This window comes from Ovis aries, chromosome 23 (assembly GCF_016772045.2).
Source record: "Ovis aries strain OAR_USU_Benz2616 breed Rambouillet chromosome 23, ARS-UI_Ramb_v3.0, whole genome shotgun sequence".
Classification (NCBI taxonomy): domain Eukaryota; kingdom Metazoa; phylum Chordata; class Mammalia; order Artiodactyla; family Bovidae; genus Ovis; species Ovis aries.
In genome coordinates, this window is record NC_056076.1 from 20,249,152 (window position 1) to 20,273,004 (window position 23,853).

Consider the following 23,853-nt stretch of genomic DNA (forward strand, 5'->3'; position numbering starts at 1 on the left):
AAATGTTGGCAGTTCTTCCACCCAATTCCAGACCCTCAGACAGCCTTAGAGGGCTATTTTAAATGTGTGTGTTTATTGCTTGGTGAGAGGGCTGTTTTTAGTATGAATGTTTGCCACCTCTTTCCTCAGCGTATGCTGGCCATTATCCTCTTGATATGGGGGTTTGGCTGGTGTGGTGACCAGAGCCTGCCCTGGATATTGAGCTTGGGGGGGCTCCCCTTCGCTCTGTAGTTGTCACTGCTCTGTCAGAGGTAGGGTCTGCTCCCGAGCTGCTGTAGTAGAGGCCCCAGATCTTATTCTTGCTGTGCTTCTCATCTGTGGTGCAGGTCTGGGGCACTCCCACGGGGAGAGAAGACACTGAGAATTCCTCCTCTGGCGCTATTCATCTGTGGGTATGCTTTCTTGTGTCGTTTTTCACCTGCTGTGTGAGCTCCGAAGTTACTGTGTTGCTGGCACTGCTCTCAGCCCCACTGTAACAGTGTGTATGCCAGCAGTTGGCCCTGGTGTCTTATCAGGCTTTGTCTTCACTGGGCCGCCAGCATAAATCCACTCAAATCAGGTCTCAGGATTGCAGGAATCCTGGATCTGGACCCACTGCAGGCACTACAGGGGCAGCTCAGACTGACTTGGTCCACTCCTGACTGTAGTGCTGACAAGTTCCACAGCTGCTACAACCAGATCTGTCTCAGTTGTGGGGGCACTTGTCCATTCAGCTGTTCCGCAGGTGCTGAGTTTATGAAGATGGTCACAGCTATTTAATCTGTGGTTCGTGCAGCAGCAGGGAGAGATTTCAGACCTTCTTCCTTCCTTGCATAGTCCCTGGGGTTCAGCTTGGGTTTCAGCCTCACCTCTGTGCGTGGGCCACCCACAGGCATCTGCTCCCCACCTAAGTGAGAGGGGGCAGAGGCAGCGACTGAGATGCACTGGCGCTTTGGAGGGAGGGGGGAGAGGTGGCAACTGGCTGGGGTGCGTGTGCTTACCCAGGCAGGAGCTGGGGAGGCAGCAGCCGACTGGGATGAGGCTGTGACGGCAGCTCTGCCCTTCATGCCTCACTCAACAGTGGCGCTTCACTTCTACAGCATTCTGGGCTTCTTCCAGCAGCATTCCTGGTTGTGGAGCTCCTCACTCCTATCCCCTCAGGCTGTCTCCGGGCAGCCAACAGCAGTCCTCCTCTTGTCGGGTCTGCTCTCCAAACCCCATGTTCCACACCAGTCCCCCTGTCCACACTGGCAGACACACGTCTGAGGCTGAGGTGCGCAGGGTTACACACAGCACGCCTGTGAACGTCTCGCTCTGTCCCGCCTGCCACAGACGGCTGTGGCACTCTCCTCCAGAACCCAAGTCCCCCCTTCTGCCTCAGCTGATCTCCCCACAGTGAGGAGGGTCCCCTGGGTGCAGGAACCTCTCCTCTCCTCCAGTTCCTCATCCCCGCAACCCAGACCCACAGATCCTGTCCTGCTTCCTCTTCTTTCCTTTTCTCTCTTTCATCTTTTCCTGTGCTTTCAGGTGTCCAGGGTCCTCTGCCAGTGTTCAGCAGGTGCTCTGCGAGAGCTGTTCCATTTGTAGATGTATTCTTGATGCCTCTGTGGGAAGATGTGAACTCCACATGCTGCCACTCCGCCATTTTATCCTTCTCCCTCCTTCTTCTTAATGTTATTTTCCACATAATATTATGTGGAATATTTTGCGTATTCCAAAAATACACAAAACATTCTTGTATTTTTCTTGGAAGACTATGAGAATCTCATTCACAATTTTCTTCTGGTTCCTAGGAAACTGTTGCCCAAACTGTGGAAGAAGTTATTTGGGAAGAGTCACTATCTCTTTGAGGAAATGGTGAATATTCAAAAGATCTGAAGAGACAGCTTTGGTGTGTTAGGAATACCAGATCAGGAATACCATATGCTAACTCAGGGAATGGCAGGGTTTAGCTGTGACTGGAGAAAACCAGGCCTGCATAAAGAGTCTTACATCTGTGGAGATTAGCATCAAAACAATTACCAAGATCCTGGTATTTAAAAGCCATACTCAATACTGACAGTTCTCTATCATGTAGAGATGTAAAAAACCAGCTGGCCAAAAGCACAGTTCAGACTTCTTATACACAAACCTGTGGGACCCTCAACCCAAACCAGTACTTTCTAATAGTGGACATAAACTCCATCAGTTCATACAATGCATGAGTCAGTAAATGTTGACCAAGTAAGTACCTAATGATGCACAGGGGCTAGTACCAGGATTAAATTCAGGCTTAGTTTATGGAGGGGAAGGAAGATGTGAGTAAGAAATGAGACACTGAACAATCTGGTGAAGAACCATAAATAACTCAAGGCAGTATAAAACATTATGAGGTATTAATAACAGCCAATAGATAACAGTGCTTAGTATGGGTCTGTTACTGTTCTAAGCCTTCTCCATATACCATATATTCATTTTCCTTTTTAAAAAAAATTGCTTCATTGAAGTATAATTTAAATACCATAAAATGTATCCCTCTAAGTGTACAGTTTGATAAATAGTAGTAAATTTACATAGCCAGTTTTTAATATTTTTGTCATGCGTTTGCTTTTGTCATTCAATTTTAAAGTATTTCATCACTCCAAAAGGTTTCCTTATACCCATTTATAGTCAGTCTCTTCTCTCTGACTGTTCTGCTCATATCCCCTTCCAGCTCTATCTCTATAGTTTTGCCACTTCTAAACATTACTTATGTTTATCCTCATAAAAACCCTTTGTGACATATACTATTTCTTAATATCTAGTTACAGATGGTGAAAACAAACTGTAGGGGACTTAAATGAACCACCCAAGGTCACAAAGCTAGTAAGTGACCAGCATTTGATCCTAGAGTTTTCACCATTATGCTGTATTGCTGAGAAATATAATATGAAAAGTCTGAGGAATTAAGAAGTGGGAGAGATCATATCCAGCTTCAGGGTTAGGGAAGATCTGATGCAGGAGGTGGAATTTTGAAAAAAAGGAACAGAGAGCATGGAGTTCACAAAAGCATTAAATTAAAAAACCTGATAGCTAAATATTTAATAAATTCAGGAAATAGTTCTTGAGCATCACTATGTCCTTTGCTAATCACTTTAAATAACTTCACCTGCATTATTTTATTAATCTTTATAGCAGTTAGTAAATTATGTTATTGTCCTCATCTTATACATAAAGAAGTGGATACTGTGAAAAGGGCAAGCAGCCTGTCCAATATCATACAGGGCTGGTCAGAACAAGGCTGGGCTTTGAATGCAGTTAAGGTTGATTTGATTCTGAATTGCAAACTCTTAGACACCATGTTAGTTGGGCTCAAAAATAAAACAAAGCAGCAACAACAATTTTAAAAAATCCACACTGGTCTGTGGAAAGATTATTCTTGTATCAGAGCTTAGAACAGAATGGAACAGAGAGAATGGAGGCAGGAAAAGCAGTTCACCATGACTACAACTACTGGGTGCGATCCTGGGTGACGGAAGGGAAGACATGGAATTTGGAAAATTGGCACCGGTGAACCTATTTGCAGGGCAGAAATAGAGACACAGACGTAAAGAATGCACTTGCGGACACAGCGGGGAAGGAGAGGGTAGGACGGACTGAGCGAGCAGCACTGACCTACATACACTGCCATGAGTGAAACAGATAGTGGGAAGCTGCTGAATAACACAGGGGCCCACCCGGGTGCTCCGTGACAACCAAGATGGCTGGGACGGGTGGTGGGGGTGGGAGGGAGGCTCAACAGGGAGGGAGTATATACACACACACACACACACACACACACACATACACATGCACTTAAAGCTGATTAGTGCTGTTGTATGGCCGAAACCAACATAACATTGGAAAGCAATTATCCTCCAATTAAAAAAACCACAACACACTTATAATGAACATCAGAGCTTAGCCTGGCCTAGCTTAAGTGTGCTCACAACATTGACATTAGCCTATAGCAGGGGAATATCTAAAACAAAGTCTATTTTATGATAAAGTGTTGAATATCTAAAAAAAGAATAATAATAATAGGAAGAGAAACAACTGGGAGGGATTTGTGGCTGAGGCGAGGGGGAAGAAGAAATGCCTGGTAGTAATAAGAGAAATATCTTGTTCGTCACTATTACACAAAACTTGAACATTAGTCTTTTTATTCTCTGCTTTGATACTTCTTGCAAAAACTTGGTTGAGACAATTGATATTTGATGGGAAAATTTTTTTTAAGAAATTTTAATAGAGTACAGAGACTTCTATATTCTTCATAAATACACAGAATTATGAGGAATCCTTCATAATTGCAGGCACAATAATGTATGTATATATGCTCATTCATTTTTCTAGGTCAAGGGACCATAGTTTTCATTAAATTCTGAAAGAGACTCCAAAAAGTTAAGAATGATTGCTCTAAGGCATAGGGCAAATTTACCTCTTTTGGTTAATTCTTTAAGCTCTATTCCTTATTAAGTTTACAGAAAGCTATATATCAGCTTTTAATATTTATTCCTTCTATAAAATTTAATATTAAGTATACCAACAATTACATATAGTTAATGCATATTCATAGAATGACATATCTCTCTCTTAACACACACACACAATGTACACATTTTAAAAACAAAAGTGCTGTTAAGACTATCATCCATTAGGCTGATACTTTTCACACATAAAGGCATATGTTTATACATATGTAAATATATGTGAATATATTTATGTAAATAAACACACATATATCTTTGCATACACAGATGGAATTGAATATACTGGATCATATCCTGTTTATTCAGAGCTGGGGATATGTCTGCTCATCCATCAATCAACATCTTATGATAAGAGAACTTCTTTGAGTCCAATGTTTAAGAAAAATCCATTTCTGGGCCTTTGTTTCATTTTGCATTTTTAAAATAGCTGAGCTATATTATAGTATTCAGTATAGTTTAAAGAATAAACATTAAAGAAAACACCAAGGTAAGCCCTTTCTAGATCAAGAAAAAGTACTGGCGGCATGCCACCTGGAAGCATCACCAATACACATCTCTGATTACAATCTCTTTTTGCCTCCAAGAGCCAGCCACTAGTCTTTTAATTATTACCTTTCTTCTTTATAGGTTTACCACTTTAGGTATGCATCCCAGAATGGCTTAGTTTTGATGCTTTAAAACTTTATACAAAGAGAAATATATATATATATATATATATATATATATATATATATTCTTTTTGAGACTTCTTTTGCTCAACATTATGTCTGTGAGATGAGTCTGTGTTGATGGTTTACATACCTGCAGTCTGTTTCCATTGCTATACGGTATTCCATTGCATGCATTTATGACTTCTTATCTCCTTTGCGACTAACGGGCATTTGGAGTGTTTCTGGTTTGGGGCTATTTTGAAGAACGCTGCTGTGACAGAGGCTGCTAGTTATCCACCACAATGCACACAGCTAGACTACATTCCCTGCTCTCCCTTGTAACTAGGTATGGTTATATGGAAAACTAGTGGACACTGTAGGTGCCATTTTAGGCCTATTAAAAATCTTGAAACCTCTCATATGTAGTTTTTCATACCCCTACTCCTCCTCATTGACTTTCTATGGCGGGGCCAACAGTTTCTTACACAAACTCTTTTAGCAAACAAAGGGAGAAAAGACTTTCTGACTTATTTAAAAAGAAAATTGTGGTAAAAAACATATTTACCATTTTAATGTGTAAAATTAGGGGCTTCCCAGGTGGCGCTAAGTGGTAAAAAACCTCCCTGCCAAAGCAGGAGACACAAGAGACGCGGGTTTGATCCTTGGGTCGCGAGGATCCCCTGGAGAAGGGCATGACAACCCACTCCAGTATTCTCGCCTGGAGAATCTCATGGACAGAGGAGCCTGGTGGGCTACAGTTCATGGGGTCACAAAGAGTCAGACACAACATAAGCAACTTAGCATGCATGCATGCAATGCGTACAATTCACTGGCATTAGGTGCATTATAATGAATGTTGTGTAACCATTGCAATGCTCTAGTTCCACAACTTTTCACTACTATAAATGGAAACCCTGTACCAAATAAGCAGTCATTCTCCATTTTCCCTTCCCCCACAGCCCCTGTGAACCACTTAATGTCCTTTGTCTATTTTGGGTAGTTATATAAATAGAATCATACAACATGATTCCATCAACATGGTCTTTTGTGTCTGACTACCTTCAGTGAGCACGATGTCATTGAGGTATATCCACACTGTAGCATGGATAAGAAGTTTATTCCTTCCTACGGTTAAATTATATTCTACTGTATGGATTTTTTACATTTTGTTTCATCTGTTCATGGACATTTGGGTTCTTCCCACCTTTTGCATATTATGAATAGAGTTGTTATGATAACGTGTGTAAGATTTGCTTGAAAGCATTTGAGTGGAACTGACAAGTTTTGTGGTAATTCTGTGTTCATGTATTGAGGAATTATCAAAGTGTTTTCTACAATGCTCCTCAATTTTAAAGTCCCAGCAGCGATGTATGAGGGTTCTGATTTCTCTACATATTCTCTAACTTTTCTTTTTCTTGCCATGCGTAGAAAATACATTTATTATTTTAATTTTGGGGGCATCCTGGGTATCTCAGCTGGTAAAGAATCCACCTGCAATGCAGAAGACCCCAGTTTGATCCCTGGGTCAGGAAGTTGCCCTGGAGGAGGGATTGGTTGCCCACTCTTGTATTCTTGGGCCTCCCTAGTGGCTCAGATGGTGAAGAATCCACCTGCAATGCAGGAAACCTAGGTTCAGTCCCTGGGTTGGGAAAAGGGCATGGCAACCCATTCCAGTATTCTTGCCTGGAGGAGCCTGGAGGGCTACCCTTGCATGGGGTTGCATGACTGAGTGACTGAACACACAGCACATTTTAATTTTTGATTTCTTGACTATTCTTTTTATTGGAGTACAGTTGTTCCACCCTGCTGTGTCAGTTTCTGCTGTACAGCAAAGTGAATCAGCCATGTGTATACATATATTTGGTGCTTCCTTGGTGGCTCAGATGGTAAAGAATCTGCCTGCAATGGAGGAGACCCAGGTTCAATCCCTGGGTTGGGAAGATCCCTTGGAGAAAGGAATGGCTATCCACTCCAGTATTCTTGCCTGGAGAATTTCATGGACAGAGAAGCCTGGTGGGCTATGGGGTTCAGTCTATGGGGTTGCAAAGAGTTGGAGATGACCGAGCAACAAACACTTTCACTTTTCTTATCTAAATGGCCTCTCTTGGGTTGCCTTCCCATTTGGGTCACCACCGAGCACTGAGTAGAGTTCCCTGTGTTGCACAGTAGGTTCTCATTAGGTATCTATTTTACACATAGTAATGTATATATGTAAGTTCCAATCTCCCAATTCATCCCACCCATCTCCTTTCCCCCTTGGTATCCATACATTAGTTCTCTATGTCTGTGTCTCTAATTCTGCTTTGCAAATAAGATCATCTTTATCATTTTTCTAGATTATATATATATATACACACACACATTACTATACAATATTTTTTTCTTTCTGACTTACATCACTCTGTATGACAATCTCTAGGTCAATCCATGTTTCTGCAAATGACACAACTGCATTCCTTTTTATGGCTGAGTAATATTTCATTATATGTATGTATCACATATTCTTTTTCTTTTTTTTTTAAACTAGAGAGTAATTCGGAGAAGGCAATGGCAACCCATTCCAGTACTCTTGCCTGGAAAACCCCATGGGCAGAGGAGCCTGGTAGGCTGCAGTCCATGGGGTCGCGAAGAGTCGGACACGACTGAGCGACTTCCCTTTCACTTTTCACTTTCCTGCATTGGAGAAGGAAATGGCAACCCACTCCAGTGTTCTTGCCTGGAGAATCCCAGGGACGGGGGAGCCTGGTGGGCTGCCGTCTATGGGGTCGCAGAGTCGGACACGACTGAAGTGACTTAGCAGCAGCAGCAGCAGAGAGTAATTTCTCCACAATGCTGTATTGGTTTCTGCTGCACCACAACATGTATCAGCCATAAGCATATATGTATGTATAGATACATATATCCCTTCCCTCTTGAACCTCTCCTCCCTCAATTCCACCCCTCTAGGGCATCACAGAGTGCCAGGCTGGCTGAGCTCCCTGTGCCACACAGCAGCTTCCCATCCACTCCACACATGGCAGTGTACAATGTCAATGCTATTCCCTCGACCTGTCCCACCCTCTCCTTCCCCCACTGTGTTCAGAAGACTCTCCTCTACGCCTGTATCTCTATTCCTGTCCTGAAGTATGTTCATCAGTACCACTTTTCCAGATTCCATATACATGGATTAACATACAATATTTGTTTTTCTCTTTGGTTCACCTGCCTCATTTCAACAGACTCATATTTGTTCTTTTTTATGGCTGAGTAACATTCTATTGTGTATATATATATATATATATATATATATGTATATATAGACAGATAGATATACCTCAACTTCTTTATCTATTCATCTGTTGATGGACATCTAGATTCCTTCCATGTCCTGGTTATTATAAATAGTGCTTCAATGAACACTGGGGTACATGGGCCTTTTTCAATTATGGTTTTCTCAGGGCATATGCCCAGTAGTGGGATTGCTGGGTCATATGGTAGCTTTATTCCTAGTTTTTAAAAGTAATCTCCATACTGTTCTCCATATTGGTTGTATCAATTTACATTTCCACCAACAGTGCAAGACAGTTCCCTTTTCACCACACCCTCTCCAGCATTTATAGTTTGTAGAATTTTGATAACGGCATTGAAACATGCACACTATCATGTAAGAAGTGAATCACCAGTCTAGGTCCGATACAGGATACAGGATACTTGGGGCTGGTGCACTGGGATGACCCAGAGAGATGATATGGGGAGGGTGGTGGGAGTGGGGTTCAGGATTGGGAACTCATGTACACCTGTGGCAGATTCATGTCAATGTATGGCAAAACAATTTTTAAGTAAAAAAAATTAATAAAAAATAAAGAGAAAAAAAAAAGGTCATTCTGACTGGTGGGAGTTACTACCTCATTGCAATTTTTATTTGCATTTCTCTAATAATGAGCGATGTTGAGCATCTTTTCATGTATTTATTGGCCATATGTATGTCTTCTTTGGAGAAACGTCTGTTTGGGTCTTCTGCCCATTTTTTGATTGGGTTGCTTGTTTTTCTGGTATTGATCTGGCTTGTATATTCTGGAAATTAATCCTTTGTCATTGCTTCATCTGTGATTTTTTTCTCCCATTCTGAGTGCTGCCTTTTCATCTTGCTTACAGTTTTCTTTGCTGTGCAAAAGCTTTTAAGTTTAATTAGGCCCCATTTGCTTATTTATTTTTTTTAATTTCCATTAGTTTGGGAGGTGGGTCAAAGAGGATCTTTCTGCAATTGATGTCAAAGAGTGTACTGCCTAACTTATCCTAGAAGAGTTTTACAGTTTCTGACCTTACATTTAGGTCTTTAATCCATTTTGAGATTATTTTTGTGTATGATGTTAGGAAGTGTTCTAATTTCACTCTGTTACATGTAGCTGTCCAGTTTCTCAGCACTTATTGAAGAGGTTGTCTTTTCTGCATTGTATATTTGTGTTTCCTTTATTTAAGATAACGTGCCCATAGGTGTATGGGTTTATCTCTGGGATTTCTATCTTGTTCCATTTGATCTATACTTTTGCTTTTGTGCTAGTACCATACTGTCTTGATGACTGTACTTTGTAATACAGTCTGAAATCAGGAAGATTGATTTCTCCAGCTCTGTTTTTCTTTCTCAAGATGGCTTTGGCTATTTGGGGTCTTTTGTGATTCCATACAAATTGTAAACTTTTTGGTTCAAGTTCTGAGAAAAATGCCATTGATAATTTGATAGGGATTGTGCTGAATCTGTAGATTGCTTTGGGTAGCATAGTCATTTCCACAATATTCATTCTTCCAATCCAGTAATATGGTATATCTCTCTATCTATTTGTGTCATTCTTGATTTCATTGATCAGTGTCTTATAGTTTTCTGCATACAGGTGTTTTGTTTCCTTAGGTAGTTTTATTCCAAGGTATTTTATTCTTTTTGTTGCAGTGGTGAACAGGATTGTTTCCTTATTTTCTCTTTCTGATTTTTCATTTTTAGTATACAGGAATGCAAGGGATTTCTGTATATTAACTTTATATACAGACTTAACTAAATTCATTGATTTGGTGTGATTGTTGTTCAGTCGCTAACTTGTGTCTGGCTTTTTATGATCCCATGGACTGCAGCATGCCAGAGTCCCCTGTCCTTCATTATCTCCCAGAGTTTGCTCAGATTCATGTCCACTGAGTCAGTGATGCTATCTGACTATCTTATCCTCTGTTGCCTGCATCTCCTTTTGCCTACAATCTTTCCCAGCATCAGGGTCTTTTCCAACAAGTTGGTTCTTTGCACTAGCTGGGCAAAGTATTGGAGCTCTAGCTTCAGCACCAGTCCTTCCAATGAATATTCAGGGTTGATTTCCTTTAGGATCGACTGGTTTGATCTCCTTGCAGTCCAAGGGACTCTCAATAGTCTTGACCAGCACCACACTTCAAAAGCATCAATTCATTGGTACTCAACCTTCTTTATGGTCCAACTCTCATATCTGTACATGACTACTGGAAAAAGCACAGCTTTGACTATTTGGATCTTTGTTGGAAAAGTGATGTCTTTGCTTTTTAATAGGCTGTCCAGGTTTTTCATAGCTTTTTTCCCAAGGAGCAAGTGTCTTAACTTCATGGCTGCAGTCACCATCTGCAGTAATTTTGGAGCCCAAGAAAATATAATCTGTCACTGCTTTCACTGTTTCCCCTTCAATTTGCCATGAAGTGATGGGACCAGATGCCATGATTGTAGTGTTTTAAATGTTGAGTTTTAAGCCAGCTTTTTCATTCTCCTCTTTCACCTTCATCAAGAGGCTCTTTAGTTCCTCTTCTCTTTCTGCCTTTAGAGTGGTATCATCTGTATATCTGAGGTTGCTGATATTTATCCTGGCAATCTTGATTCCAGCTGAGCTTTATCTAGTCTGGCATTTTGTATCCTGTACTCTGCATATAAGCTGTATAAACAGGGTGACAATACATAGCCTGGTTGTACTCCTTTCCTAACTTTGAACCAGTCTGTTGTTCCATGTCCAATTCTGTTGCTTCTTTACCTGCATACAGGTTTCTCAAGAGAGTTCAAGTAGTCTGGTATTCCCATATCTTTAAGAATTTTTCACAGTTTGTGATCCACACAGTTAAAGGCTTTAGCATAGTCAAAAAGCAGAAGTAGATGTTTTTCTAGAATTCCCTTGCTTTTTCTATGATCCAATGGATGTTGGCAATTTGATCTCTTGCAACTGTTCAGTGTACAAGTCTTGTAATCTTGGTTAAATTTATTGCTAGGTATTTTATTGTTTTGATGCTGTTATAAAGGGAATTGTTTTCTTACTCCTTTTCAGTAGTTCATTACTAGTATATACAAATACAACAGATTTTTGTGCTAAACTCTATTCTGAAACTCTGTTAAATTCATTTATTAGCTCTAACAGCTTTGGTGCAATTAGTTCCAGCAGTTTTTTCTTTTTTTTTTTTGCATTCTCTAGGATATTCTCTATATAAAACCATGTCATCTGCTAATGCAGTTTTAATTCTTCCTTTCCAATTTGAGTATGTTTTGTTTCTTTTTTTTACCTAATTTTTCTGTCTATGCCTTCTTAAAAAATAGAAAACTTCCAGTAACATGTTGAACAGAAGTGGCAAAAGTGGGAATATTTGCCTTGTTCTTGATCTTAGAGGGAAGTCTTTCACGACTGAATACGACATTAGTTGTGGGCTTTTCATAGATGTCCCTCATTATGTTGAAGAAGTTTCCTTCTACTCCTATTTTATTATTGTTTTTATCATGGAGTGTCAGATTTTGTCAAATGATTTTTCTCTGTTAACATGATCATATTTTTTATTTTTATTAATATGGTATTTTTATTATGAAATACTTTTAATACGATAAACCACCTGTATGATGAATTCCCAGGCTAAATCGTATTTGATCATGATATATAATTCTTTTAATATGCTGCTGCAATCAGTTTGCTATTGTTGAGGATATTTTCATCCATATTCACAATGGATTTTGGTCTATAGTTTTCTTGTGATGTCTTTGACTTTGTTTTCAGAATAATGCTGATAAAATGATTCACTCATTTTAATGAGTGAATAAGTATCCCTTCCTCTGCTATATTTTTGGGAAGAGTCTGAAAAAGATTTGTCTTAATTCTTCTCTACTATTTGATACAATTCAGCAGTGAAGCCATCCAATTTTGAGCTTGCTTTCGTTGGGAGCTTTGTGATTACTGGTTTAATCTATTTGCTAACAGGTTTATTCAGATGTTTTACATTTCTTAAGTCAGTTTTGGTACTTTGTGTATTTTTAGGAATGTGTCCATTTCACCTAGGTGTGTTGGCTTTTAATTGTCTATTGTTTGTCTCAACTGTTATTTTTTACCCCAGGTGGCAGTGGTGTTTTCATTTGGCTTTCAATGTTTTCAAGGAATGTCCTACATACAGCTGCTTCTCTGTCTTGAAAAAGTTTACACGTAGGAAAAACAAAGGCGATCTCCATGTATCAGCCCTTTGGGAAATCCACAGACAGGATGAAACAGACAAACACAACTCCTTGAGAATAAGGTCTGCTTCCTCTGGGACCAGGTAGTCACACCTGGAACTCGGCTGTCATATATAAGACTGCTGCTACGCTGTAGAGGGGAGTGGGGTGAGGATAAATTAAAACTTTGTAAAGTTCTCCTACCATGGTTCAGTGGCCTTTTTCCCAGTTAAGCATTTGCTTGGTTTCCATAAATCATTCACCATTTTCCAGAGCTTTGGTAATGTGGGTTCTGACAGTATATGCCAGGTTTTTCAGTGTTTCTGTGGAGGGACAAGCTCCTGGAAGTCCCTATGCTGCCATCTTGCTGACATGCTCCTGACTCATTCATGATGCTAGCATAACTCTAATACCAAAACCTGACAAGGTCATTACCAAAAAAAAAAAAAAAAAAGGACGTTATGCACCAGTATCTCCCAATCAGTGTAATTCATCAAGTTAAAAGAATAAGGAAGAAAATGCAAGATCATCTCAATAGGTGCAGAAAAAAAACAGACTTGATGAAATTCAACACTCATTACCATAAAGGATCTCAGCAAATGAGGAGGAAACTTTCTTAACCTGGTAAAGGGCATTTACAGAAAGCCTACATTTAAATCATACTTAATGGTGAAGGACAGTCTGCCTTCCTTGTGACACTGGGAACAAGGTATCAAGTCCACTTTTACCATTTTATCTTACATTGTTAATAGAATCCTAGAGAGTACAGTGAAATAAGAAGTAAAAGGCATAAAAAGACTGGAAAGAGAGTAACTATTCTGGACTGAATTGTGCTTCCAGCCCCACCCCACCCCACCACTCTCAGCAATTTAAATGCAGAAGTCCTAAGCCCCAGTACAGCTCAGAATGCGACTATATTTGAAGACAGGGCCTTTAAAGAGGTATGTGCTATGTGCTTAGTCTCTCAGTCATGTCTGACTCTTTGTGACCCCATGGACTGTAGCTCGCCAAGCTCCTCTGTCCATGGGGATTCTCCAGGCAAGAATACTGGAGTGGGTTGCCATACCCTCCTCCAGGGGATCTTCCCAACCCAGGGATCGAACCCAGGTCTCCCACATTGCAGATGGATTCTTTACCCTCTGAGCCACCAGAGAAGCCCTTTTAAACAGGTAATGAAGCCCAAATGAAGTTATATGGGTGGGCCATAATCCAGTAAGACTCTGTCCTTATAAGAAAAGGGAGACACACCAAGGATGCACATTCACAGCAAACAGGGCATGTGAGGACACACTGAGAAGGCAGCCACGTGCAAACCAAGGAGAGAGGGCTCACGGGGAATGACTGGAAAGGAACACAAGGAAGCTTTCATGAATAATGGAAATGCGCTATTTCTTAACCATGTGGGTATATAGAAGTGTCAAGGTTTATCAAACCGTACTCTTCAGTCCTATGCAATTTTATTGTATAAAAATTAAATCTCAATTAGAATAAAAGAAATGGAAGAAAAACCCATAGTATTCTCGGCTTTCAAGCAGTGCTTTTTAAGACCCCTACTTCACTGACATCTCTAATATTACCGATCAATCAACATAAGGGCTTTGAAGGGACCAGCATGTACACTTCTTAAACCACTAAATCATTGTAGGCACTGAGGTCAAAGATCTCATTGATTACATCCTTGTTGTGGAAAAATAAGGCAAGGACACAGAAAAGAAAACTAATACATATACAGTTGACCTTTGAACAACGTGGGGGTTAATCCAAGTATAACTTAGAGGTGGCCCTCCGTACAGGCAGTTCTTCCACATTTACAGATTCAATCAACCAAAGACTGTGTAGAATTGCAGTATTTACTACTGAAAGGATTCCACATGTAAGGGGATTCTGGCAGCTCAACCCTGAGTAGTTTAAGGGTCAACTGTAATATATTAATTCATTAAACAAATACATTATGAGCACTACCATGTGTTAAGCAACGTTCAAGGAGATGTGGAAACAACGGTAAACATAAGGAGTGCTTATATTCTCTTGGGAAAAGACACAAAACATACATGATAAGTAAGTAAATTATATAGTATTTTGAGATACTTCTATTGCAGAGAATAGGCAATGTAGAGCCTCTGGCTTAAGAGACTATTCAATACATAGCAACTTCATCTCTGAATGTTGGTCTCTTGCGATTGAATCTCTTTTCTGAGTGGGCTAGGCAGGATGATTTAATATATGTGGTGAGGTTTATTCATAGCTCTGCAGTATGCTTGTCTTCTGTGTTCTGATGATCAAAGTATCAAGTTTTAACAAATCTGTTACCTCAGACTATTGGGAACCAGGAGTAAGATATTATGGCATTCTTTCTAATGATTAGACATATAATAATAATGCTAATAATAAAAGAAACATAAATAAATGCTCCTTAGGGGCAAAATGGAAATTGTTTCTGTATTTTAGATAATCCCACTTGCTTATTTTTTTAAAATCAGGACCTCTATATTAATCTAACATGGATTGCAAAGAACACAGATCATTGCAAGCATGGACTTACTTAGAGGGAGAACTAGGAACTTCAGAGATTATTCTTCACTTGGGATTATTCCTTCACTTCCAGTAAAAGAAAACTGTGTTTGGGAGTCTCTCAGGGAGTCTCAACCAGTGACAGCTGTTGTATATTATGTAAACTAGAAAACTTGAGAGACAAAATGCAGGGCATGGTCAATATCATCAGGTAAATCCAACTTACTCTAGGTTCAGTTCAGTTCAATTGCTCAGTCCTATCCAACTCTTTGCAACCCCATGGAATGTAGCACGCCAGGCCTCCCTGTCCATCACCAACTCCCAGAGTTTACTCTAACTCATGTCTATTGAGTCAGTGATGCCATCCAACCATCTCATCCTCTGTTGTCCCCTTCTCTTCCTGCCTTAAATCTTTCCCAGCTTCAGGGTCTTTTCCAAGGAGTCAGTTCTTTGCATCAGGTGGTCAAAGTATTGGAGTTTCAGCCTCAGCATCAGTCCTTCCAACAAACATTTAAGACTGATTTCCTTTAGGATGGACTGGCTGGGTCTTCTTGCAGTCCAAGGGCCTCTCAAGAGTCTTTTCCAACACCACAGTTCAAAAGCATCGATTCTTTGGCACTCAGCTTTCTTTATAGTCCAAGTCTCACATCTGTACATGACTACTGGAAAAACCATAGCTGTGACTAGATGGACCTTTGTTGGCAAAGTAATGTCTCTGATTTTAAATATGTCATCCAGGTTTGTCACATCTTTTCTTCCAAGGAGCAAGTATCTTTTTTAAAAAAAAATTTTTATTTTTACTTTATTTTGCTTTATAATACTATATTGGTTTTGCCATACATTGACATGAATCAGCCACAGGTGTACATCCGTGTACAAGCTCCCAATCCTGAACCCCCCCTCCCACCTCCCACCCCATATGATCTCTCTGGATCTTCCCCGTGCACCAGCCCCAAGCATCCTGTATCCTGTATTGAACATAGACTGGCGATTCGTTTTACATGATAGTATACATGTTTCAATGCCATTCTCCCAAATCATCCCACCCTTTCCCTCTCCCACAGAGTTCAAAAGTCCGTTCTATACGTCTGTGTCTCTTTTGCTGTCTCGCATACAGGGTTATCGTTACCATCTTTCTAAATTCCATATATATGTGTTAGTATACTGTATTGGTGTTTTTCTTTCTGGCTTACTTCACTCTGTATAATTGGCTCCAGTTTCATCCACCTCATTAGAACTTATTCAAATGTATTCTTTTTAATGGCTGAGTAATACTCCATTGTGTGTATGTACCACAGCTTTCTTATCCATTCATCTGCTGATGGACATCTAGGTTGTTTCCATGTCCTGGCTATTATAAATAGTGCTGTGATGAACACTGGGGTACACGTGTCTCTTTCAATTCTGGTGTGTATGCCCAGCAGTGGGATTGCTGGGTCATAAGGCAGTTCTATTTGCAATTTTTTAAGGAATCTCCACACTGTTCTCTATAGTGGCTGTACTAGTTTGCATTCCCACCAACAGTGTAAGAGGGTTCCCTTTTCTCCACCCCCTCTCCAGCATTTATCGCTTGCAGACTTCTGGATCGCAGCCATTCTGACTGGTGTGAAATGTACCTCATTGTGGTCTTGACTTGCATTTCTCGGATAACGAGTGATGTTGAGCATCCTTTCGTGTTGCCCAGGTTTGTCACATCTTTTCCTCCAAGGAGTAAGCATCTTTTAATTTCACGGCTGCAGTCACCATCTGCAGTGATTTTGGAGCCTGCCAAAAATAAAGTCTGTCACTGTTTCCATTGTTTCCCATCTATTTGCCATGAAGTAAGTGAGGGGACTGGACAGCATGATCTTAGGTTTTCAATGCTGAGTTTTAAGCCAGCTTTTTCACTCTCCTCTTTCACCTTCATCAAGAGGCTCTTTAGTTTCTCTTTACTTTCTGCTATGTGGGTGGTATCTGTCATCTGCATATCTGAGGATACTGATATTCCTCCTGGCAATCTTGATTCCAGCTTGTGCTTCATCCAGCCTGGCATTTCGCATGATGTACTCTACATATATGTTAAATAAGCAGGGTGACAAAATACAGCCTTGATGTACTCCTTTCCCAATTCTGAGCCAGTCCATCGTTTAATGTCTGGTTCTAACTGTTGCTTCTTGACCTGCATACCGACTTTTCAGGAGGCAGGTAAGGTGTGCTGGTATTCCCATCTCTTGAAGAATTTTCCACAGTTGGTTGTGATCTACACAGTTAAAGGGCTTGGTGTAATCAATAAAGCAGAAGTAGATGTTTTTCTGGTATTCTCCTGATTTTTCAAACTGCCAGAACTGAGTCTGAGTGTCTCTTGTGGAGGTATGGGTCAATAGTGGCCTGCCGCAGGGACAGGGGCTCTGGGTGCAGTTACCTGGGTCACACAGCCTGTGGCATAAGCCCTCTTGGAGGAGGTGGCCATTAACCCCACCACAGAGCCACCAAGCAGACAACCCACAAACTACAGAACAATTATGCCAAAGAAATTCTTGTACTATTAAGGAAGTTCTAGGACCCACAATAGATTTCTCAACCTGGGGATCTTGCAAAGGGTCTGAGAACCTCCAGGGAATTTGACTTTGGAGGCTAGTGGGATTTGATTACAGAACTTACACAGGACTGGGGAAACAGACTCTTGGAGGGCACAAACAATACCGTGTGCACAGCAGGACCAGCAGAAAGGAGCAGCGGCCCCATAAGAGACTAAATGAGACTTGCCTGTGAGTGTCCAGGAGTCTCTGGGGGAGGCATGGGTCAGTGGTGGCCTGCTGCAGGGTCAGGGGCACTGACTGAGGCAGTGGGTACATAGGACTTTTTGAAGGAGGGTGCCATTATCTTCATTACCTCCACCATAGTTTGGTCTCAGGTCAAACAGGGAGGGAACACAGCTCTGCCCATCAACAGAAAATTGGATTAAAGATTTAGAACAAGACCCATTAGAACAAGACCCAGTTTCCTCCAGTCAGTCTCTCCCAATAGGAAGCATCCATAAGCCTCTTATCCATATCAGTCAGAGGACATACAGAATGTAAACCACAGTCGCTCTACATTCAGTCTTTCTCAAACTCTCTCAAAGTGTTAAGGGGAGTGAGAAACTGATGACAGAAAAACAAACAGGAGCTAGCTCTAAATGTAGTACTGGGCATTGGGATGGCTTTCCAGCCTGACTCAGGAATGAGAATCAGTGATTGTTCAGGAAGGAGAGGGTCTAGGCAAGCTAGGAAAGAATAAAAACACTGCTCAGTAGGGAGGAAAAAAGAAGAATGAAGAGTGGGTATTTTTAAATTTATGATTTTGGCTTAAAAGTTCTTTTTCTTAAATTATCATTTTTTTTTTAAGTGGAAGATAATTGCTTTACAATATTGTGTTGGCCTCTGCCAGCTTAAAAATTCTTGATTCAAGTTTGGATTTTCCTTAGTAAGTCTCCCTGTTCCACAGAGCTCAATAAAGGCAACTAAGAACATTCCAAGCATTGATGATTGAAAAACAATTTACATCTCAAGCATAATTCTGACAATACTGTACTGTACTGATATTTTCACAATCACAAGGTTATTTCTTGAGATAAGAATCAGGCTTTTTTTTTTTTAATGTGTTTGGTATTAATAAAGTTGACAGAATGGTGAGGCGGATAGAAGCGGTAAGGGAGTAAGAGACTGATAATAAAGATTAATGGTCCTGCAGTAAATGTCCTATGTAGTACCTAATGATTAAAGGACAACAAAAGTAACAAAGGATATGAAACAGAAGAATAACATGTTTAAAAATTCAGACATGCTAAAGGGGGGAAAGCAATTAAGGAGATGCTAAACCAAGCAGTATAACTTAGGCAATTAGTGTTAGGTCATTGGCCTTATGCTAAACGGGGTGTCTGATCCTGCTACAGCACACCTTGGGAAAGTCTGTCTCTCACTGCAAATGCCAGTGCAATAACCTTGCCCTGTACTGTGATCTGCGTGTACCACCAGCCCTGCAATGGGCAGAACAGCTCCAAGGGGCAACTTCAGCTCCTCAATGATCAGCTATACCATCATTTTGCTTTTCTCTCCATATTAGAATAAAAGAAGGGAAAAATACAAGACAGCATTTCTTGCGAGTAGAAGAAAAAGTTAGTAATTGCTGTGAATACCTTGAAGCAGAATACTTTTAAAAAGATGAAAAATTTTCTATTTTTCTCACTATAATGCAATAAATCCTCCCCCACGACCCCTCAAAAAAGGGGGAAGGAAAAAAAAGAGCAATGAAAAAAATAAAACCATGAGTGAACTGTGCCTGGAAAACTGCAGAATCGTAACAGCTTTCTCTTGGTTAAATTGATTGGTCTAGTAACATTATAAAATGACTATTAGGATTCATTGTGCACAACAGAAAGTGCTGAAATGTCAGCAGACTACACAGCAAAAAGTAATGGGTTCTGAATCCCGTTAGTCAAAAATGATTTTGTTTCAAATTAGAAATTGATTTTTTTTTTTTGGTGGGGGGCAGTACGGCACAAGCCCTTTGTAGACTTCCGGCTTCTGTAGCTGGGCCTGGGAGAGATTAACCTCCACAGCAGGGCTGGCCTGATGACACCTTTCTCAAAGTGCCTTTTCAATTGCAGCTTTTTAATGTTGCTGTGGTCTCAGCCAATAACAAAACTTATTTGTCCCTTTGCTATTACACTAAATTTTTCTCATATTGCTATTTTATTTCAGTGCTGACACACATCACAAGTTTGTTGTCAGTTTAACAGAAGACTATGTTGAGCCTTGCAGTGTAACCGCCACAGCAATTTTGACTGGTTCTCCACTCTCCAAAGTGCAGTGACTAAGAACAGAAGAAGCCAAAAGTAAGAATGTCCCATCTCTGAAGGACGACTAATAGACAAAGTAGACAAGACTCCATCTCAGATACAAAGTCTCCTCAGTTTCATTTCTGTTTCTGGTAGCAAAGTCTAAAAAGACAAGAGCTGTTCTAAATTGTCCTAAAACAGTAGAGGTCTGCAGAACTTTTGTCCTATATCAAACGAAATGTACCTTTGCTCTTTTTTCAAATTGTGGATAGTCTCCCTTCTGAAACTTGGACCAATTACCTTCTTTTAATTATCTGGGAGAGGACTAAATGGTTTCTAGATTAATTATAATTAAAACCAAAAACGTGACAAAGCTGCCAGTTGATGAGGAAAGGCAGAGAGTAGTATACCTATAAGATCTCATAAAAGTAAAGTATTTTCGCTCAGTGGTGCCTGACTCTTTGCAACCCCATGGACTGCAGTTCTTCTGTCCATGAAATTCTCCAGACTGGAAGATAGGAGTGGGTTGCCATTTCCTTTTCCAGGGGATCTTCCCAACCTAGGGATTGAACCTGGGTCTTCTAAATTGCAAGTAGATTCTTTACCATCTGAGCCACCAGGGAAGCCCCAGGAAGATCTCATAAAGCACTGTCCAATTCTCAAATAGATGTGAGAGTGACTTGAGAGATTATGAGAAATTGGTTGGTTAACACTAGCAGTGGACAGTGCTAGCTAGCCCAGTAAAAAGAGGTAAACAAGGAGGAAATTGAGGTTAATGGTTGTGAACAGGCAAGAAAGATGTCTGGGAAAGAGGAGTGAACAGAAGTGGGCTCTGAGACCTTTTGGGGCTCTTTGCTTTCTTCTGACCCATGAAGCTCAGACTTGTTCCATTCTGTCCCAGAGTCCTTCCTTTAATGATTCCAGGAGAGATTAAACCAAAAGCCACTTCAGAAACAACTGGGATATGAAATTAAATTTAACTGCTTCACTTAATATTCCATATAGTTATTTATAACTGATTTCTCTTAAAATATCTACCACATATAAAATATAAAGAATTACTGGTACTTCAAAGACTGCTAGGCAATACTTACAAGGTTCTGTTTTAGCCACAATGACTTCTCTTCCACCCTCCTCATATTTCCAGTTAATTGAGGATTAATTGCAGTTGTTAGAGTTGACTTTCCCAGCAAAGATTTATGTTCAATTTCTGGTCCTCTTTATTCGTTTTAAGTATTATTTTGTGTCTATGACCATGCTAAAGCTGAAACTCCAATACTTTGGCCACCTCATGTGAAGAGTTGACTCATTGGAAAAGACCCTGATGCTGGGAGGGATTGGGGGCAGGAGAAGGGGACGACAGAGGATGAGATGGCTGGATGGCATCACCAACTCAATGGACATGAGTTTGAGTAAGCTCTGGGAGTTGGTGATGGACAGGGAGGCCTGGCGTGCTGCGATTCATGGGGTCGCAAAGAATCGGACATGACTGAGTGACTGAACTGAACTGATGACCATATTTACTGCTGAATAATTCTTACAGTTAGCTGCTTGCAAAAAGAGGGACACATTAGATAGCTTCTCATGAGTATTCTAAAAGAACTGCTGCTGCAATTCACTGATCCAGGAGACGTGTTACCTGCGGCCTTGCAGGTGCATGTTGGTTTGTAACACGTTTAACTCTTGCTCCAGGGTTACAGGAAACCATCTGGAGTTGATGGCTAGCAACCACTAGCAACCTGGCCCCCAAAGCTTCCCCTTTTGCTACTGCAGATGCTGAGCTCACCTCTTTGGGATCGACATGCATCTTTCTTCTGACTGGTCCACAGGGCATCATCTTTCATCTGTGACTGAAACCCAACTGTCTTCTTATCCCTTCTACTTGCTCCACTGTTAGTGGAGCCTTGGCACTTTTTGCTGGACGGTGATGTTCCAAGTGTCCAGTCATCACACTCTGACTTCAACAAACTGAAAAGAATAAACATGAATGAGCTATAGAGGGCACAGAAGGGGGAATGGATCACAAAAAAAGCATATAAATTCAGCATGAGTTGAAATGCAATTCATGGCAGTAGAAACTTTTTCTTATTTTTTTATTGATATATAATTTAAAAATTTTACTGAAGACCTGTTCTGTGTCCTGCCAAAACAATTCTGGAATTGTGGTTTTTATCGTCAAAAGTTTATATTTGGAGTTGGGGAAATAAGCGTAAGACTCATGAAACTGCTAATAAAGTCACAGACTATGACTGAGAACCAGAGTATCCGTAGAAATAAAAAGTGTGCTAAAACAAGACTTGCATAACTAAAATGTTTCTGAGTACTAAAAATGAACATAAGGGATTAAAATATCACCAGTTTGCTTCAAAATGCATTTGTGTTTCTCGTTTTCGATTGTTATGGTATTTATTATGTACTCAGAGTATATGAGGAATAGTACTATAATGCATGTGAGAGAACTGGTCTCTGTCCTCACATAATTTCATTATAAAGTCAACAAGGCAAATATGGAGTAAAAGAAATTTTAATGAAAATAAACACACATGCATACATTTTTCTCTCTTGTGAAATATGCTCCCAGCATTAGAACAATTCCTCTTGGAACATTTTACTTTTTAGAGAGAAGTGTTATAATGGTGTGCATCTCTTACTATTCTACCAGTGCCTTCTTTCTAATTGAAGCTCACCACAATCTCGTGATACTTTCGTTTTGTCTTGCCTACGACCATAAGCAATGTGAAAATTAAAATGAAGAAAAATAATTTATTCAAAGAGTAATATTCTGAAAACTAGAATATTTAAACTTCTCAGAAAGAGAGGCAATCTCTAGACTAGAACAAGTTGATGGAGTATTACTGGATCCATTACGAATCCCATGAGGCCCTTGTCCAGGATTCAAATCACATAAACCTGTCAGAGTCACTGGGTTTGTTTTGTGTGGATCAGAAATTTTAGTAATGTTTGCTCACACCATAATTTATTAATAAAAGTCAATACATTATATAGCTTTATGTTCAGAGTGGTATGAAGAAACTAAAACTGTTAACAGTATGGTTTTATATGGGCATAAATCAGTGTATTAAATTTAGGAGCTTAAATTTTTTTTTACCAGAACCCAAGGGTCACTTTTCCTTATTGACCTGACAATGGACGTGTATCTTAGCTCATAAAACTTCTTTGCATGTGGCAGGAAGATAGGGAGAATAAAACTACATCATTGTGAATGTAAGATAAATTTACCTCAACCCAGAAGTTCCAAATCCTGGCAAATTCAACAACTACATCTCTACTTGTTCTTACAGAAAAGTTAACATCACCAAGACTACTGGATTCCCCCAAGTCACACATTCTCAGGTCACTCACACTCCCAATACTAGCCAGTGTTGATCATTCCCAATACGGAATCCTCCCTTCCATTTTACACAGAGGTTTGTCTGTACCTTTATTCTAAATCCCATCCTAGGAACCTGGATTCTAACTTCTCTGAAATAAAGATGATTATACAAAAATTTTCTTCTTTCATTTGCATTTACTTCCAAATTTACCCATCTACTATTCTTCTATTAACACCTCTGAAGAGGGGGCTTCCCTGGTGGTTCAGTGGTCAAGAATTTGCCTGTCAATGCAGGAGACACAGGTTTGATCTCTGATCCTGGAAGATTCCATATGCTGTGGAGCAACTAAGCCCGAGCACTACAACTCCTGAGCCTATGCTCTGCAACGAGAAGCCACTGCAATGAGAACCCTGTGCGCCACAACCTGTGTGCCACAACCAGACAGGAGTGCCTGCTTGTCACAACTAGAGAAAAGCCTGTGCAGCAGTGAAGACCCAGCACAGCCAAAAATAAACATAGAATTATTAAAAAAAACTCAAAAGAAAATCATACCTTTCTCTCATACTCTTGGTACCATTTGACCCACGCCCTCTGTGACTATAGCCTGCCAGTCATCTTCTTTTTTTTTCTTTTTTTAATCACAAACTTCTCT

General features: G+C 40.3%; 1 protein-coding gene across 9 annotated transcripts in view; it reads right to left on the bottom strand.

The window, feature by feature from the left end:
* KIAA1328 (KIAA1328 ortholog) overlaps positions 1–23,853 on the bottom strand; it is a 429,714-nt gene that overhangs the window by 71,474 nt on the left and 334,387 nt on the right. For all 9 annotated transcript variants that reach the window (XM_042239367.2, XM_027960769.3, XM_060405327.1 and 6 more), the window contains one exon: positions 21,653–21,834. In XM_042239367.2, the coding sequence (XP_042095301.1) occupies positions 21,653–21,834 (182 nt within the window). The remainder of the gene's footprint in view (positions 1–21,652; positions 21,835–23,853) is intronic.